This window comes from Platalea leucorodia (genome assembly GCF_965183815.1).
Source record: "Platalea leucorodia genome assembly, chromosome: 5".
NCBI classification, from domain to species: Eukaryota; Metazoa; Chordata; class Aves; order Pelecaniformes; family Threskiornithidae; genus Platalea; species Platalea leucorodia.
In genome coordinates this window covers 32,720,363-32,739,036 of record NC_138827.1, presented here as the reverse complement: position 1 = coordinate 32,739,036, position 18,674 = coordinate 32,720,363, and the positions used below count along the sequence as shown (strand labels likewise).

General features: G+C 44.2%; 1 protein-coding gene across 4 annotated transcripts in view; it reads left to right on the top strand.

The window, feature by feature from the left end:
• ST3GAL3 (ST3 beta-galactoside alpha-2,3-sialyltransferase 3) overlaps nucleotides 1–18,674 on the top strand; it is a 184,685-nt gene that overhangs the window by 129,255 nt on the left and 36,756 nt on the right. For all 4 annotated transcript variants that reach the window (XM_082311506.1, XM_082311508.1, XM_082311507.1 and 1 more), the window contains 2 exons: nucleotides 6,917–7,012; nucleotides 11,506–11,692. In XM_082311506.1, coding sequence (XP_082167632.1) covers nucleotides 6,917–7,012; nucleotides 11,506–11,692 — 283 coding nt within the window. The remainder of the gene's footprint in view (nucleotides 1–6,916; nucleotides 7,013–11,505; nucleotides 11,693–18,674) is intronic.

Below are 18,674 nucleotides of genomic sequence, written 5' to 3'. Positions count from 1 at the left end.
CTTGCTGCTCACCTGTTTTTTGAGGAGCGGAATGTTTTGGGTTTTTTAAAAGTCATTTCTCGGGAGGCTGTGAAACATAGCCACTCTAGCATAAGCTGCTCACTTTGATTTTACATTCTTTATAATGGATTTGGTGCAGAGATAGAAAAGACCTATCATGCCTTCGTGAAACGTATGCAAAGTCCCTGAGATCTCAAGTGTGAACGAGACCTAAGGAACAGGCTAGAAATGTATTTCTGTAGTAGTGCAGTAACAAGGTTTGGTGGTGTGTATGCTTGTAAACACACAGATATCTTGGGGAAGTACCGTTTTCTTGGGAATTTTTGTGATAAATGCAAAGCAGTGGATGTTGGTTGTGTAGTACATATGCCTCACAGTCAAGTACCTCCCAGAGCCCTTCCAAGTGAGCAGGTCTCAGGAAAGATAAAAATTGAAGCTGATGTGGGAGAAAGGGACAAGAAAGGCTTGGGATAGCAAGCCGCAAATTGAGAGCCTAAAGCATTAGGTGGATGGAGTTGCAACAGAGGGGTTATTACGAGAGAGAGCTTGGGTACTGTAGGAGGTGTTAAGGCTACCGCAGTGCTGCTCTTGGAAACCTGCTTGGTGAGTAGGGCATAGATGAAGACTTGGGTATGCTTCCAGAAATGTTCTTCAGCCGTGTTTGTCAACGAATTACAGTGCTGGCAGCAATGGGTATCTGCCATTTTGGATTCCAGAAGAGCTGATGGAGCAGACTGATGAGGGAAGGTTAGCTACTTTCTCGTCAAGCTTGAAGCAGAGCCCAACAGTTGTCTCTGTGGCAGCTCCAGTGTGCTGGGAGCAGGGCCTTGAGGTTCAGCTCACTCTCTTTCTGCTCACTGGTCAAGGAGAAAGTCCAGACCTCTCCCCTTTGCTCACCACCTTGGAGCAACTGGAGAGGGCTTGACTTAAGGTACCTCTAAAGGTCCCTTCCAACCCAAACCGTTCTATGATTAAGGGCTGAAAAAATGGCTTAACGTGAAAGAGTTAGATAAGAGACACAGCTGAAGTCTGTGAGGTACAAGGGGTCAGACTAATGAGATCTTGTGAACCCTTCCACTTGTAGGCTCTTAGGAGTCTAGCGGGCTGATTCTAGCAGTAGGGAAAAGGCTCCAGGTTCATCTTCTCTTCAGGATGGAGTTACACCAACATCTTCTCTGTTGGCAATGCCAATCTAAGAAGCTGTATTTGCTGCTGCTGCCTGCTCTCAGACTGTACTATCTTCCTGTACTGCTGCTATTGTTTGAAGAGGGACCTCAAAGTGGGTCACTGAAACGATTCCAGTTTAAAAGTTTCTCTCTTAACCCGAGCCACTCCAATGACCTCATTTACAGAGCTTCCCTCCCACTGAAGAGTTGTGTTGGCATAGCACTGCAACGGCAGCACGAGAGGCAGAGGGCTGGGGATGGGTGGGGAGGGTGAGCACTGCCGAGCCTATTGAAGCAAGTAACCACACGCTGAATGCAGCTTTCCCAGGGGAAGGGTGGGAGAGGTGAGGTCAGAGCAGTGCGTGAGAGCACAGGAAGGAAAGAGGGAATTAGAGTTGTATGGTGGGGGATCTACATCAAGCCTTTGGTCTTGTCCCCACCCATGCTTCTCCATTTCTGTCCTCCTTCACAAAGAGATCCCTTGGGATGTTACCTTCACTTGCCTCCTGTAAACCCTGGAAATTAACTTGTTTGTTTGATTATCCCCCTGCCAAAAGGGCATCCTGATGCACCTTTCCTGCCACAATGTACCGATGTGGTGCTGAAATGAGGCAAACTCGATCCTTCCGGGTATGCGTACACCTTTCATCATCCCAAAGCAGCTTTGCCAACTCACTCCAACTAATCCCTCCATTGTGAGTAGAGTTGTGTTAATAACTAGCTGGAGGGCATGTGAAAAAATGCTATAGTTCACACCTATAACATAGTGTAAGTGATGCTGTGTTTTCTTAGTTTTCTTCATGACTCCTTATTATGGCACTTTTGTGTTGAACTGCTTATACTAACCTGCTTCTGCTCCAGGGCAGGAGGTAGGTAAAGCTACAATGAGGGTAGTTGCAACTCAGCTCTGAGCTTTTCTGGAAAAGATTGGATATCCAGGGGACTTTCTCTAGAATCAGTGTCCTCTTCCTTCAAAGCTGGCACGTCTTTCTCCCTAACGCAGATGTCGGTGGGCCTCATCTTTGACACTTCAGAGTTCTCTTGCCCTCTGTTGGCTTTTCCAGGCTCATTTATATCACTGACATTTTCACTGCTTGCTTTAGTGGTTCCTCCAGTGGCCTCCCCCTCATTCTGCAAATCAATCAGGGCTTGGTTTCTAGTTCCATGGCTCTTCTGCTGGCTGGACTTCAGTGGATTTTTGGGTTAAATCTCTGCAGTGATGACCTGTAAATTTCCTATGAATAGACATAAATATAAAAACTTGACTGACCCTTTTGTATTGCCTCTAGGTGGTAATGAAGGAAAACTGAGAGTTTGAGCTTATAACTAACACAGTCTTTACTAAAGCAGTATATAAACTAACAAGTGAAGAAGGAATTTGATAGAGCAGGAAAGGAGATATGTGTGTCCCTCTGGCTCAGGTTGATAGCACCAATTTAAGAAGCAGCAGCCAGATCAAACCAGAATACGCTAAGCCTCCCTAAACACCAGTTACCCTAAAGATGTATTTTTTAATTATTCTGTTATATCTTTCCTCAAAGCCTTTAGTTCCAAAGTCGCATAAAAGAAGGCTTTGTGTTTTTTCTCCCCTGGCAAATCCCTAAAGCACTCTGATAAGAGAGGAAGAGGAAGTAGCAATTGCTACAAGGCATACATGTGTTTACAGTGCTATATTGTTCAAGAAGATCCTTGTGAATCCCAGTTTTGGTGTAGATGAACTCAGCCTCTGAGCATCTGTGTCAAGAGGCTGTACACCTGGCTGCAGCTCCCATCTTTGAGCTTTAGGGAAAGTCTGGTGTGGAAAGTCCATGACCCTCCTTCATACCACCCTGTTAGCAAACTGGAACCTGGACTGTGTCCGATGTGTTCAGTCCTTGAGCTCTTCTGGAAAAGAAATACAGCTTTGACATACTATGTAAACAAACAAAAAGGTGTTTGCACACTTCTTTGTGGAGAAACAATTGAGCTGTAACTGATGCTGCTTGCACAGTGTGTTTCTTCAGCCAGAAACTTGCCTGGAGCCAGCAGCGACTTTGCAGGTTTCCCATGCTCGGGCACCGTCAGTCAGCGCTGGCTGTGAAGGAGCCCAGCTACGCTGGTGCCAAGTGTCCAAACTTCTGGTTGGGATGTGAGGTCAGGTGCCTGACATCTCTGCTGAATGCTTCCCTTTCACAGTGCCATCAGGGCGGCCCTGCAGTCTTCTCGCTGTCCTACAGTGTGATTGCCAAACCTGGTGAGACCAAGCCAGCTCACCTTTCTGCCTGTCTTGATCAAAACAGTCCTGGCTGCCCAGACTTGATGTACACGCCTGATGTGCAGAACGCAGGCAAAGTCCAAGACTCACCACATCTTCATTATGTGCACCTGAAGAAAGCAGTCTGCACCTGAGTACTGCTTTCTGAGCATGCAACAGAAACTTCCAGCTTTGTGATGAGAGTGGGCAGAGGACTTTTGAAATAAATTTAAGAAAAAGCTGCTAAAACATGAAAGATTAGACCTTAGTGTCAAAAAGATGCTAATGAAAAATTTTATCTGCGGACCTAAGGAAAAAGGAGGATGCATTTAAATATGTCAAGACCACCAGGGTATAAGAGTGGTTCAGACATGAAGCTGGGCAAAGGTGATTAACCTGTCAGTTATGATGAGTAAAGGCAGAACCATTCAGTTAAGTATTTGTTTCATTTATTTGGGTAAAGATAGAACGATGTCCCGTTTTACAGCAACAGTGAAATACTTTCTGTATTTTTATTAGTAACTGTGAGGGTGTTAAATGACAATCAGATGTCTTTTTAAACCAGTAAGCACTGAAGAGTATTTAAAGAGTTAAATAGAGAGTTCTTTTTGTTATTACTGTTTGCTTTTTAACCCTTCTTGGAATGTTGGATAGAAGAGCAAATTTTGTGCCATTCCTGGAGAAGTATGGCAGATGACAAAAAGGTGGCTGTAAGTTGATTAGCTTGGTTTTGCAGGAAAAATCCTGGAAAGTTAGGTCTGGAACAGAGTAGGATGGCAGCGTAATTGATGTCAGTTATCTTGGATTTTGTGGAAATGAAATCTTTTCATGTGGATGGAGGTGGGTTTTTTTAGATGAACTAGAAGCTTGGTTGATAAAGGTAACCTTTTTAAGATAAGCATTAGTTAGTTGTCTCAGTCCATTATATTCGGATTCTCTACACAACACCGTTGTAGACATATCCTTTTTAGGAATGGGATATGTCACACAGCTTTAAAAAGTTACTTGTCAGGGTTAAGAATTAATCCTTTAGTGACACTTCTAGTGTAATCCTGCTGGCAGGTGGTCACAGCAGTTAAGACCCATCTGTAGGAAATGTAAAATTACACTAGGAAAATTTGCTAGAGCCAAAGACTGCAGAAGTATGGAGGAGGAGGACTGGGTCAGTCTAGGCCTTTTCGTAGGGCCCTTTTCTGAGCAGTCCTTTACTGGAGCCAAATCAAAAATCGGGCATCTCAGAGGTGACAACAGATCGTGCTTACAAGATGAGGATTATATTCTGCAAACCAATGACTATAAAAAGAGCATTGGAATGATGTACATAAGATCTCTGTGTAAAAGGGACCGTGCTTTGAGCTGCATTAGCTCCGCATGCTGGTCTTCCAGAGTCAGTGCTTTGGAGATTTGGGGAGAAGTTGAAAACAGTTCAGAGAGGTACTGCACATGTGACTCAAGATCTAGGAGTGCTGCCATACCATAAGAGATGTGATGAGCTCGCTCCGGTTTGTATGGTCAAGAGAAAATTAAGAATGGGCTTTGATCAGTCTACAAGTACTGTGTGGGAACAGGGCCATGAAGAGAGAGGCTGCTTGGAACAGCTTTGGCTAGTGGAACTGGTTCTTTTATCTCGTGTGTAGCAGCTCATGCTCACCAGTCTGACCCGTGACTGATTATCCACCTAGAAGCAGATGTTTACACACATTGGTTTGTCAGTAAGTGGTTCACATGCAGATGTGGAAGGGACTGCTGACAGTAGATGGTGCTTTAATTTAGCAGAAAAGGGAAGAATGCATTAAGTTGTTTGAGGCTGAAACAAACACATCTGTATTCAAAATTGGTAAGAGATAGCATCCAAAGAGTAAGTGGGAAAGGGATAGAGGGGAGTATCTGTGGCTTGCAGCGTTTGGATTTCAGCATGGTATTCTTCAAAACATAAAATTAAGAAAAGTCATGGCGCAGGGTCAACTGGGTAGAGAAATTACAGTATTTCACCCAGCAGTCTGTTGTTTAGAAGGTCAAACTTTCTTATCGTAATCATCAAAAGAGCATATTTTCACCTGAAATTTCACTTGGCCAGAACTGAACTATGTCTTTTTTCCCCTCCTGCAGTACCTTTTCCTTAAAGGTTTTGACAAAGCTGTTACCATCTTTGTCACTTGGTTGGGTGTACTTGGGGCTGACTCTTTCCCTTCCCTCCTTGACAATATACTGCCTGAACCAGATCTTGCCTCTGCTTTCTCCTTGTCGACAGAACTGTATTTTTTTTTTTTTCTGTGCTGTTGTCTATAACGCTCTTTCTCTATTGTGATTTGATTATCAGAAACATCCACACTTCTTTGGCCCTTAGGGACATGAGTACTGGGCTAATATGTCCGTCTTCCTGAGGAGGTTTTTTCTTTTGGAAAGGCTGGGATCTGCAGTGAAACTATCTGGGCTGGGGAAGCTGTTCCTGAGCATTTCTTGGTGCTGTTAATTCTGTGCATATCTGCAGCTAATGGCTCTGTCAGCGGGGTAACCCTCAGTGGTTTAGCTGAGTCTTTAAGTGCGCTCCAGCCCCGCTCTGCAAAGAAGGACCCCACATAAGTAGAGCTTTCTTCACGCTGGCTCTTTAGACTAATCGCAGCAAGGACAGCCTAGAAGAGACCAGTCGAATGTGCCTGGGACTAGGAAGGCCGCCTAGCCCAGAGATCTGCTCCAAACAACTGATTGCCTTGGACCCTTTCCGAAAAAGGCTCTGCAGACACGTATTCCTTCAGTGAACTACCAGAGATAGAGGCACATTGCCAGAAGAGCCAGCTGCGTTTGGGATTAGATGGCTGGAAAGAAGTCTTCTCTCTGTCTTCAAAACGAAATCACTTTTTAACATCTGCTGCAGAGAGTTCTCGTGACTCGCGGTTCCACGAGAAACTGTTCTCTTCCTTCTTTCCTGTTTCTTTGTTAATTAAGGTTATTTTCCTTCCCCTTCCTCACCCATTGTGTCTCCATATATGTTTCCTACTGGATGGCGGGGGGGATCCTTCTTCTGTCAATGTAACGTTTTTCTGTCTCTTGAAGTCTCATGATAACTGCAGCAATTTTCCACTCAGCTAGGTGAGCGCACCCCGGATAACCTGGCAAGATCTGCCTGCACTCAGAAAATTGCTTGGAGAGAGGACTTCCTCACTAAGCCTTTAGTTTATTGTTATTTCAGTGCTAAATGAATAATGAGAAGGTTTAAGTAAACAGATGGGTTTGATTCAAGCCCATCGTACCAGGGGTGTGGGGGGAGAGGAGCTGCTTGTCCTGACAGCTCATCTCATTAGGCCACACATGGTGTGAGGTGTTGAAAGCAGTTTATCACCTATAATGCCTGGGCATGATGGGATGAGCTGGGGATCAAGTGTATCTCTATCCTCCCCTTAATTTGTAATATTCCAAAAGGTCTCCTGTAGTTCTTAGGTGCAAAGTAAATATGTGCAGCTTGGTGTGTTTGAAGTTATGTTACAAAAATCACCTTTTTCTTCTGTTTCTTCCACAGTCTGAGCTGCCGGCGATGTATTATTGTGGGAAATGGTGGAGTACTTGCAAATAAGTCATTGGGGTTAAAAATTGATGACTATGATGTTGTTGTCAGGTGAGTCTTTGCCATCACAGTTTTCTTGTCATGTATTCAGTTTCTGTATCAGTTCACATGCATGCTATGCAGGCAAAGGTTAAACCTACACTAGTGACAATATCTGTTAGTATGGGAGTATTAACTAATATGGAGGGGGGGAAAAAAAGAGCATATAAGCATTTGTTATAAATGGTGGTCACATGGAAGGGTAAAGGCACTCCTCAAGCATTCTATTTTCCACATCTGTTCAAGAATGTGCTCTCTCCTATGATCCCACTTGAACCTTCTCTTCATACCTCCTTTCTAAAAGCTGCTTTTGTGATGCCCTTAGGTGGTGACACAGTAAAATATACTGTTAGGTCTGCTCCCAGATACATCCCCTAGGTAGCTCAGGGAAGTATTATTGGTCATGCATGTATAGCATTCCCAAGGACCCACGCTTCACAGGTAGGATGGGAGGAACTAAGAATGGTGCAGCATAGGGTCTTAGGAAGCAGTAAGCCTCCATGAGCGAGGACCCAGTAATGATTAAACACCTGTAGGTGCGCCCTGGAAGCTGTGCATACTTTGCCTCTGTTTCACTGCGGATGATGGTGTTGAATAAGGGAGCAGCAGCAGAGTGGCGTAGGAGTGGAAACGACCACAGTCAAAGTCAGGACTTCTTGCTTTCGCTGAGGACCTGGATCATCGCCATCTCAGAATGCTTGAAAAACGTGCTGATATGTGAAATCACAGGTCATGACTCTTAGGAATAAATCTGTCAAGTCAGGGAGGTGTTCTGGGTGACTGGAGATTAACAAACATAATACCTGTACTAATGGAGAGTGAGAGAGAGTGTATGTGTAGGAGGGAGGGGGGATGTGCTCTAGGGAGCTACAGACCCATTAGTCTGACTTGAAAAAAACGCAGATCTTTATAGCAGGTTCTGAATCATGAGTAACAAAATATTATGAAGGTAAATAGGAAAAGTGGGCTAAACCGCAGTGTAACTTTGTAAAAACTGGTTTAACATACTCTAAGCTGGTATTTTTTTTCCTTAGTAAGATAGCTGATGGCATATTAAAGGGAATATAACTGATATCGTCTCTCTGAACTTTAGTCAACCGTGAGACATGGTAGCAAATAACAAATTCTTAGCTAAGGTGGAAGAAAGAAAAGGATTAGTAAAAGAATTTAAGGCATAGAGAAGGTATCGTTTAGCATGGTCTCCTTTCTCTTCCATGCGCTAGTAATGGGCACATGAGGAAAGAAGAGAATATACATAGGGAAATAAATACCCTCTAACTCTGGACAAAAAGAACAAGAAGATCCTTTTCAGTCCTTTGTTCCTGTGAAGGTTCCCTGCTTCCCTGACAGTGCTCTGGACACAGGGATGACTGTTTGGAACAGGATGAAACTTTTACAGCCCTTCTCCTAGTTTGTCCCGCTATGAGTTGCTAGTGAAGAGCTCTTACTGCTCGTCATAGTCTGGTGATTTGCAGTTATTTGAGCCGAATTAAAATTCAGCTACAGCCTCTTCTTGGGCTCAGACTGTTCAAAAAGTAGCAAGAGAACAGTTTCAATCCATCTGGACTAAGCCACCCACTAAGATTTACATCAGAAAGTCCACTATTTAATTTCCAAATGAAAAGTTCAACCTTTTCTCTCCACATCAGTAAATCTAAGTCAGTTTGCAAGCTGAGAGGATAAGAGGGCAGCTGAGCACCTGTGCTGTTTGTGGGATGGATAAAGGAGAGAAAAGTCAACTATAAAGGTTAAATGAAGCCAGGTGCTTGGATGTGGGACTGAGGAGGTGAGACCAGACTTCTTAAATGTACCCAACTGCCTCCTTTACTCCTGGGGAAGTCCCTTGTGTATAGCATCCTTTTTCATGGGTTGCAAAACTCCTTTGAAAGATTGGATTTGGGACCTAGGAGGTGAATTTTAAAGGGAAAAAATGTGGTATATTTATGAACAAAGGAGTGATCCAGCAGTATGTGGAGTTTTTTGATGCATCGTGTGTTATCGTGTGAGGATCGCTAATTGAAGCAAGAAATTTTGATCTTGTGGTGAAGGGAGTCAGATCAGCTTTGGCAGTTCTAAAACAGCTTGGAGTGAGTTAGTTACTGGGTTTTTTTTTTAACTGGATATTATCAGATTTCAGTGCAGACGTTATTCCCAGCTGTCACACTGTTTACCTGGCAGGAGCTTCTTGCAGCAGTCAGTCATCAGTGCTCTGAAATGCCTCCTTAGAATAGATTGCAGACAGAGGAAAAACAAGTATGTGTCAGAAATTCCTGGTTAGAATGAGATAGGGATTCACCTGATTATGATACTTTAGTGATATTTGGGAGGGTCTTCATGGTGCCTAGGTTAGTAGTTAGTGTCTCTAAGCTCCCTTTGTCGTCAGTGGATACAGAGACAGGAAAACACTCTGAAACCTTTTATGGAGAAAACTGCCTGTCCATGGGCAGTACGAGGAGGCCTGGCATCCTAACTGAGGTTTTCTAAGATTTAGCTGTGTTTATAACCACCAGCACGTCCTGCCTGAGAAAGGGTTCAAACTGTGTAGCATGCACCTTCGTGAACACAGGCTGTGGCTGCCAGAACTTTTCCTGCTGCATTGCCTGTGCTGCCGCTGGGGCACTGACCGTGGGGCTGACAGGGCTGGCTCGTTAGCGGGACTCCGTCACTACAACTCCGTCAGCAACTCACATTCTGGCTCTTTGCTGGAGACCTGAGTTCATTTTATTTAGGGAAATGCTTTGTTTTGTTTCACGTCTAGATGCAAAGTAGGGGTCCCAAGTTTTGGGAGCTTTAACAAGGTAAGCAGCAAAACAGTGAACCCAGCAGCTGGGGGTGGGGGGAACCCTACCAAAGAGCTACACATTGACATTTGAAACGACTGCAGACGCTAACCTTTCCTTCATCTTCAAGAAGACAGCTGAAAATATGTATAACTAGCTTTCTTTACATAGTACTTCATTTTATTTATCTCTGCTACCTTTAGGGCCACATGCTTTTACATTATGTAGGCTCATCTACCCTAAAGAGACACACACCACCTTGAAGTTTAAATAACGTTCATAGCAAAAGTGAGTGATGTGTGAATGTGCTGTCAGAAACAGAGGAAAAAGCAAGGGATCAGGCTGGCTGGGAGCACTGTTTTTGCAGGCAGCCAGGTCTAGATACTTCAAAGTCAGGGGACAAAGCAAGGATTTATAAACCACAAAAAGAGGCTTCATCTCCTGTATAAATTGTAGTGGTGCCAATTCTTAAGTTGTTTTCCCTTTAATATTTTATTCCTAATGATAAAGTATTTTTTTTTACTAAAAATGCATAAGAATTTATTCCCCTTAATTCTGATTTGTATACGGGATTTTCTTCTACTAAAAGGTTTCCCACCTAAAATGCTTATCCGGGCTGAAAAAGACAAATCCAGATCCTCATTAACATTCCTACACGGCAAAATTTGCAGTCCATAAGCACTTTCCAGTATATTGAACTACCCCAAGTCAAGAAGGCTGCAATAATTCAAGCAGGCAATGCTGTTCCATCAGGGGCTGCTGTTTGATGTCAGCAAGATTTGTATTCCAAGTTACTTGAAATTTCCTCAGCTTTGGGTTTCTAGTTTTGAATAGAAGTTCTGAATAACTTTAATGTCATGAAAGTCATCATTGCTGTTGATGCCAGAGCAGTTTGTTTTTTGAAGGGAAAAAACTTTGTCCCTGAGGGGTGTTTTAACAAAAGCACAGCTAAACAGATAGCATTCCCGTATAAATCAGTGTGCCCAAGAGCAAAGCTGTGTGTCTGCTTGGGTGTTTTCAGAGTGGGATGCACTTCCACAGCGGAAACTCCTCTGAGTCAGTGAGACCGCAGTGCTGCTGAGCCTTACCCCAGCCGTGCAGCCCAGCCTCTTCCTGTGCAATGGCATTGCAGGGCAGCTCACTTTCTGGATGGGCCAGTTTGGGGAATTAAACTAGATGGAGATCGTTCCTTTGGTTTTCTTGAAAATTATTAGCTGGCTTAGTTCCGTAAACAATCTCACTGCAGGTAAGATGAGCAGTGTAAGCTCTGGACTCGGTTTGGAGCATGAGACCAGTTTCAGTTCGCTTAAACTGCCATGGAGCTGCATCCTCTCTTTCAGCACAGTCTTGCAGAATCCAAGTAAGATATCCCAGGAGCAATGGGATGTTAAAATAGTAATGCTTCGTTTGTAGCTCCAAATTTGCAAGGACAGTATTTTTCAGTTTCCTTTTCCAAAACTTCCAACCCAATTTAAATCACAAGAGTGGATGTGCAGAAGTGGTTTGCATTACATTCAATGAAATAATTTAAATACCTTCTAATTAAACTGTTCTCATTTGGTATAAAGCTTCATAAATGATTGTGATGAAGAACTGCAAGAGTTAACTTTTGCTGCTGTAACAGCTGCATACAGGGAGCTCTTGCCCAGCAGCAGTTGCTGTATCATCAACATGCATGAGTGTAAGCGGGAATCCATGACAGCGTCTTCTCTGGTTGCCCTGCAGGCTGAACTCGGCTCCAGTGAAGGGCTTTGAAAAAGATGTGGGTGGCAAGACAACTCTCCGGATCACATATCCTGAAGGTGCAATCCAGAAAATGGAGCAGTATGAGAAGGATTCCCTGTTTGTTCTGGCGGGATTCAAATGGCAGGATTTCAAGTGGCTGAAATACATTGTTTACAAGGAGAAAGTGGTAAGAATGCTGCCAGCTGGCATTGTGAAGGTCACCTAATCAGAAACAGTGGGCAGACATGATATCAGTCATATTTGCCACATTTTGGTCTGAAGAGAGTTCCTCTATGTGTCCTCCTGCATTTAAGTAAAGGTCTTTTCCAACCTAAACGATTCTATGATTCTTTATACAACTGCTATTTTGACTGCCATTTCCACGATGGCATGGGACTGAAGGTGAGTGTCCAGTTCCTTGAGGCTCCGGGTCTCAGGAAGAACTGAAGAGCAGCTACCTCCCCAGCTCCGCACCCTGTGCATGCGCCGTTGGCTCTTCCTGCCAAAGAGCAGCGCTGTGCACTTGTCCCTACCGATTCTTTCTTCCAGAACACTTGTCCACTTTGCCAAGTTCCTTTGGCAGAGCTTTCCAGCATACCTGCCATTCTTTCCAGATTCATGTCCTCTGCAATTTAATAAAAATACTTTTTACTCCATCATCCAGGTTGATAATGAAAACACTAAACAAAGTTGGTTCCTAGGCAGACCCCAACATAATAACATCCTTCCATTTCTACAGTGAGCCCACTGAGAACTCCTCCTGGAGAGTTTTTTGGCCACTTCCGAACTTGTATCACAGTAGTATCATTAATAACATTTTTGGCATGTTTGTGAAAGTGATATGTCAGAAGCCTTACTGAATTCCAGTTCGTGTCTTGCTTCTCCCCTACGATACTTTTTTTCCCATATAAAGAAATACTGTGGGGTTTTTTTGATAATGATTTGCTCTTGACAAATCCACCTGGGTTGCTACTGAGTCTTTGTTATTTTTTTCAGGTGCTTACAAATAATTAATCTTGCTATTCCGAGAATCAAAATCATAAATCAACTCTCTTCCCTTTTTTTGCCTTCTTAAGGCTAGGGACTACTTCTGTCCATTTTCAATCCTTTGACACTCTACCTGTTCTACACAAGTTCCTAAAGGGAATCATTGCTGCTTTGAGGCTGCTGAGCCAGTTCATTGAATACTTCAGGATGCGGTCCAGGTGACTGGAAAACATCTGTCTTGTCCTCTCTAGTCTGATCTTTCTCTATTTGAGGCTGAGATCTTGCTGTCACTGGCTTTAGCTGCAAGCAGGTGGCTAGCACAGCTGCTTTTTCTAGTGGAAACCAATGCATAAAGTGCTGTCTCTTAGTTAGAAGAAATGACCCGATGGAGAACTAACAGTGCTATGGGAATAAGACGTAGGCGTCTGTTTGTTCTGGTAGTGAGTGTTAGTATTTTTATCAGTGTGTGGTAAGTTCAAAATGACAAATGCCTGCCCAGTGCTCTCTGCGGAGAGTTTCTGGCACTCTCTCGGCTGATTTTCCGGAGAAAAGGGAGTTTGTTCCTTTCCTGGATTCATCTAGAGGCCCCTGCTCGACCTAGGAGCTCTGTATGCCACTGCTGCTTATTCCTTATCTGACATTAGGCCTGTCTCTCTGCAAGACTTCATCCCCGCTGCAAACCAGTGGTTACAGTCAGCAGTCTGACCTCAGGACAGAGATAAGGGAAATGGAAGCATCCTGCTAAAGAGCATGACTGCTGTGGAAGTGGACACATTCCTCAAAAAAATGGGCCGAACTCTGCCCTCTGATGTTTCCTTTGCCCCTGAACGTTAATGGCAATTGCATGTGTCCATGGTACAGTCACAGGTGGGGTATGAGACTTTCTGAATTCCTTCAGACACCAGACCTGGAGCTGCTTGGACCTGCTTGACCAGAGATTCTGGGCCAGGTACTAGCATCCTTGCTTATTCCTCTCTCGAGTATGTGAAATCAAAGGGAGTTTATCTGAGAAAGAGTAAATGAAAGGTGAATGGCTATTTATTGCTGGGGTAAGTGGTCAGATAAGCTTATTCTCCCTGCACCTGAAAGGGATTTGCTCTGTGTTATGTTAGTCTTTTGGCAGCACTTGCATATTGAGGAAGGGATAAGTGCTTTGTAGAGAGGAGGATTTTCAGGAGATGTTATAAGGAAAAAGAATCAGTGTGATGCAGAAGCAGCAGCAGAACAGTGAGGCAGAGGATTTGATGTGTTACATACAGTCTGGTGCAACAGCCTTCTGGAGATCTGCGTCATGCCTTGGTGCCCTGGGAGGCACTATATCTAGAAAGAGGAGCAGTGGAATATGGACCAAAGAAAAAGTAAAAGCTCAGCTGCTTTTTATTTCACACTAAAACAAAAATATCTGGCAGCAAATAAAAACTTGAGAGAAAAGTTTAATCTAGAAAAAGGACAGGTTTGGCTAAATATTCAACATCAGCAGCAAAACAACGGTAGTCTCCATCATAGAGTTCTGGGTGAGCTGGTACTCAAAATTTTAACTCTTGTGGCAAGTTAGGGCAGTACTGTATCACTGGAGAGTATAGAGCTGTCTTTAAGGAGGGGGAAGGTGGGTGAATCTGAGCGACTAAAACCCTGGTAATCTGATTTCAGTCATTTGACAAGCATTAGAATAAACTGAAGGAGAAAATAATTGCACTTTTTGCAAGCAAATGGGAGAAAAGGAGCATGGGATGGAGGAAGGCGGCATGGTTAGCAGAGGGGAGTATTGCACCATGCTGACCTAATATATCAATGTACAAGTGAAAAGGAAGTCGGTTGGAGTCCCAGAGCCTGCAGTCGCATGAACCCACAATTATTGCAGAAGGGTCACAGATGTGAGCTGTTCGTGCATCTGTGGTGACTGGTCTGGCAGTGCTGACTTGCCGTCATTGCTGCAAGAGCCTGCTGCGACTTCCCAGGCACCCCTCCTCTGATGAAACGGCTGCTGCTAGCGCATCCCCAGAGGCGGATTACTCGTGGGCCGTCACTCAGAACAGTTACACTCTCTCCTGGACTGTTCTTCTTGCCATGAGACATTAGCCATATGTATTGTGATCCCACCCTGCCTGCTTCCCATCCTGCACCACCCCAGGTCTCTGAGTGGCAGAAGCTCTTCCTGAAAACCCAAAGTACCAGAGGCGGAGGGAGGTTTGGCCATATACTGCTCTTCTCTATTAAAATAATGGTCAAAACTGAAGGTTTCTCTGTTTCATGGAGAGTAGATGCTTCCTGAAACAGAGGAATTTACAAGCGCCAGTTATGCAAACCAGCCATCACAGCCTGGCGCTGAGGCTGATTCCAGGGTGGTTTTTTGCCCATCATTAGTGAATCAGAAGGAGCTCTCTTGCTTGCTAGGGCTCACTTCCCTGAACATCTGGCACATGGTGGTAAAGCAGCCAAGTGAGGGCAAAGGTTTCACTAGAAATTGGCAGCTCACAAGCTTCCTTCTCATGTAGTAATGAGCCTGCGGATGCTTCCAGCAGGAATCTCTGCAGCCTTTGCCAGGAGGAGTCACTTGTGCAATAAGTGCCTGCGGCACCTTGAAGCTCTCTTTGATAGTGAAAGTTGTAGGAGCGAGTGAGCACCTGCCTGCGAGCGAGGCCAAGTTCGCCTGTCTGTCCCTTGCTGGGGTATGCCTCTGACAGCTTGCACACGGCAATGATGCCATCTGAAAAGCAGTCATCCTCCAGCAGATGTTGAGACTCCAGCAGTGGGCACAACATCACCCCTCCGCCTTTGCCACAGCATGTGACCACTGCTTGTGGAGATCTTGTGGATGTGGCAGCAGTGGAGATTTTTCTTAACCTTTTATTTAGGAACTACATTTCTGCTTTAAGTCAACAGGTTACTTCTAGTCCTGCTAAAATATATGTTACGATGCCTTCCTGCCTTGATCAGCCTGTGTTACTGTGCTAGAGCCAAGGCCGGACTGCTGCCAGAGCCCTCACTGTCTGCTGAGCTTTTGTTTAGAGCTTCTCTTCTTCCATTAGTTAATGGCCTTGTCATGCTTTGTGTTTGCTAGGGCAGACTGTGAATGTCACAGCCTTGTAGTACACTGCAGATTCCTCAGATTCTGAAATAGTCTTGTCCATGGGCTGTTTTGCATCCCTGAAAACAAACTGAGGAGCCACCATGCTCCTATCAGCTTGAGGAAAATAGTAAGGCTGTGAATCTGTTCTTGCTGTCCAACCCCAAGTAAAGCTTCATCCACGTGTGTGTATTTCCAGCTTGTTTGGAACTTGAGCCCAGCACTTGAGCAGGCGGTTTTGCTGGATCTGGGCTGAGGAGGGAGAACCTGCTTTTTCCAATGCGGTCACTGGCCTTTGGTGACAAATAGAGTGGCCACTGCCCCTGGCAGTTTCACTCCAGAGTCTGCTTCTGGATTGCAAATATTTTCTTTCCCTTTCTTCCTCCCAGGGGCTTGTTGCTTTAAAATATTTTGTATGCAGTTGGTCTTTTCAGTTTTTAAAGAACTGTGAGAAAGACTGTTCATCTGGTTTTGGTGGAGCTGTAAATCCACCACTAGTTGTCTTAATGCATTATGAATGCAAAGCTTGGTTACAGATTTGTAATGCCTGATCCTGTGCTGAGGCAGAGCTCTGGCCCATCTGCTTAGAGACGTGCCTGGATAGGCATTGCCTTGTGTCCTCCTGCTCTCCTTGGTCTCGGGTGGAAGGGGACAGAAGCTGGACTTGCTGCTCCGTCATAAGTGAGAAGAAGCTTTTGAATTGGGAAGTCAGCTTAAGGGTTGTCCCACTTCTTTCACAATTTTTGAGTTTTCACCTAAAGAGCCATTTATAACTAATCCCTTCAGAAGTATAACACAGGAAGGCATGGCTGGTAAGGCAGCCAATGTGCATAAAGGACATGATGAGGCTTGCACTGGGGAAGAGGCAAGAAAACCTTTTCAGTGGTGATTGTCCTGTGGTCCTAGCACACGGTGCAAAAGGCCATTTCCACTCACAGAGTGTGGGAGGATTTTAGGAGGAATTGATAGCAGAGAATACCTTATCACATCATCAGGATGGTTCAGTGCCTCAGTCAAGGCAACTGAACCGTTACTAAATGTTGAAGCAGAGAAAATGCCTTGTAATAAAGTGAAAACATGAGGCAGACTCCTCTGGCTCCTATCGAGTCTCTGACTGAGAAGAAGAGGTGGGAGAGTCTGCATGATGTGTTTTGTGGAGAATATTCTGTATTCCTTTGACAGAGAGTAGCTGGGAGTTAGTTTGTTTTTCTGGGATAATTCCTGGGACAACGTTGACTTTCTTTTAGGTTTTGATCTCTCTCTGACTGTGCAGAAGGCTAGTCCATACTGCCTGAGGGGTTGTGCTCCCACGGTCAGGACCTGCTCCCCCAATGCACTGCATTGGTGGGAATGGCCCAAAGGAACCAAGGAAGACTTGCATATGAAAAAAAATAAATCCTTCTCTGTGACTGGCCTGGGGGATCAGAGCCGTTTCCAGAAGGCGTAAGGAGAAGTATGAACAGTGGTGCCCTATGAGAGGTGAGACAGTTTTTTCCAGTCATGGTTAGAAGAGAGGCTGGAAAATATATAGGTATGCTATAAAAAATCTTGTCCCTGCTGACCAGAAGACGACCTTAGTTCTGTACTGTGTAGCTTTTAACAAGCTTTCAGGTAGCACTGTGGTGAGGACCATAGAGGAACCTCTGTAGAGAAATGGCCCAGTTTGCAACATGGGCCTTGGGGGAGACTTCCTGGCCAGATTCCCAAAGGAAGGTTGTTGGTATGGAAAGTGCAGGCTGGAGCTTGCCCTTCATACATACCTGCATGCAACAGCATAATAAGATTAGGCAGGTCACTACATAGCTGAGAGCTGTTCCCACCCAGGCATACTTAGTGTGTCTGTAAGTACACTGTCAGGCATCAGCTGGTGACAGGGGCTGCTCTGATGCTGTTGCAGTGTGCCTTCATAGCATTTAATATTATCAGATGGATGCACACTGGACAATAAAACTTGTCCACCTGGATTGGATAGTCATCAATATCCACAAGTCTGTGTAGCCACATTCACCTAAGCTTCTGGGGCAGATGAAGAAAATAAAAAATAGCAGTAAGTACACTATTTTCTGGATGAAAAAATTCCAGGTATCAAAAGTTTGCAAAGTATCTGTATTTGTAGGAATAACATCATTGATTAACCCAATTTTAGTCAGTTTCTCTTTAAAATTAAAATAAAAATTTTTGGTGTGTCTGCGCTTCCAGTCATTCCCACACTATGCATGGGTTTTGTCCTTTTTTTTTTGTCCCTTGCTTTGCTTGCTGTTAGCTAACTCCAGTCTTCCTTGCACTATATTTCCTATTAAAAGATGAGAAGCATTTACTTATGCTAGGCTTCGGTAGTCCTTAAAGAACCTTTATCCCACATCTGCCAAGACAGCATCGTCTTCATTTCTGGCTCAGCAATCGTAGCTGTGACATGAAAATCTGAGAGCTCCGGTCAGATTTTTAGTCTTCTTTAGTTCCTTTTCCTTCACATCATTCTTAAATGAAGAAGCGCAAGCAGAATTTATCCCCTGAAGAGACTGAATCATTGCCCTAGTAGCACATCCTTTCTGGGATTGCCTCACCATCCTGCTTTATCCTGAGACAATTGCTTCCTAAAATCGTCATCTTCTAATCTCTTTTGTCTGCTGCCATCCAACTGACAGTTGCTGTCCTTTCCTAGATATTTGATCCATAACTCAACCAAAGTCAAAAAAGATGGATAATTTAGAGAGTTGCAGTTTTTCCACATCTCTTCTTTTGAAAAGCCAACATGGGTGAGGGCCAGCTGAAGAGGTAGTGCAGGTGTCTTGAAAAAGCATCGGGAGGGTGCTGATGTGGCACTCACCTTCTTTGGCAGGCTCTGGCAATATTCAGACATCAATATTATGCAAATCCTGGTAGGTGCATTTCAAGGTCATAGTGCATGTAAACTCAGGTTATACTGGTGTAGCTGCGTTGATCAAAGATAGGCTTGGAATATCAGAGGCAATGTAAAGAAATTCATTCCAAATCTGATGCTGATCATAATGAAACACACAATCCATAAACAGCAGAGCTAATGAAACTGCCTGATTGCCTGTGGATTTATGTCCTGCTCCCTTATGCCTCCCTCTTGTACCACAATACTCTCAGA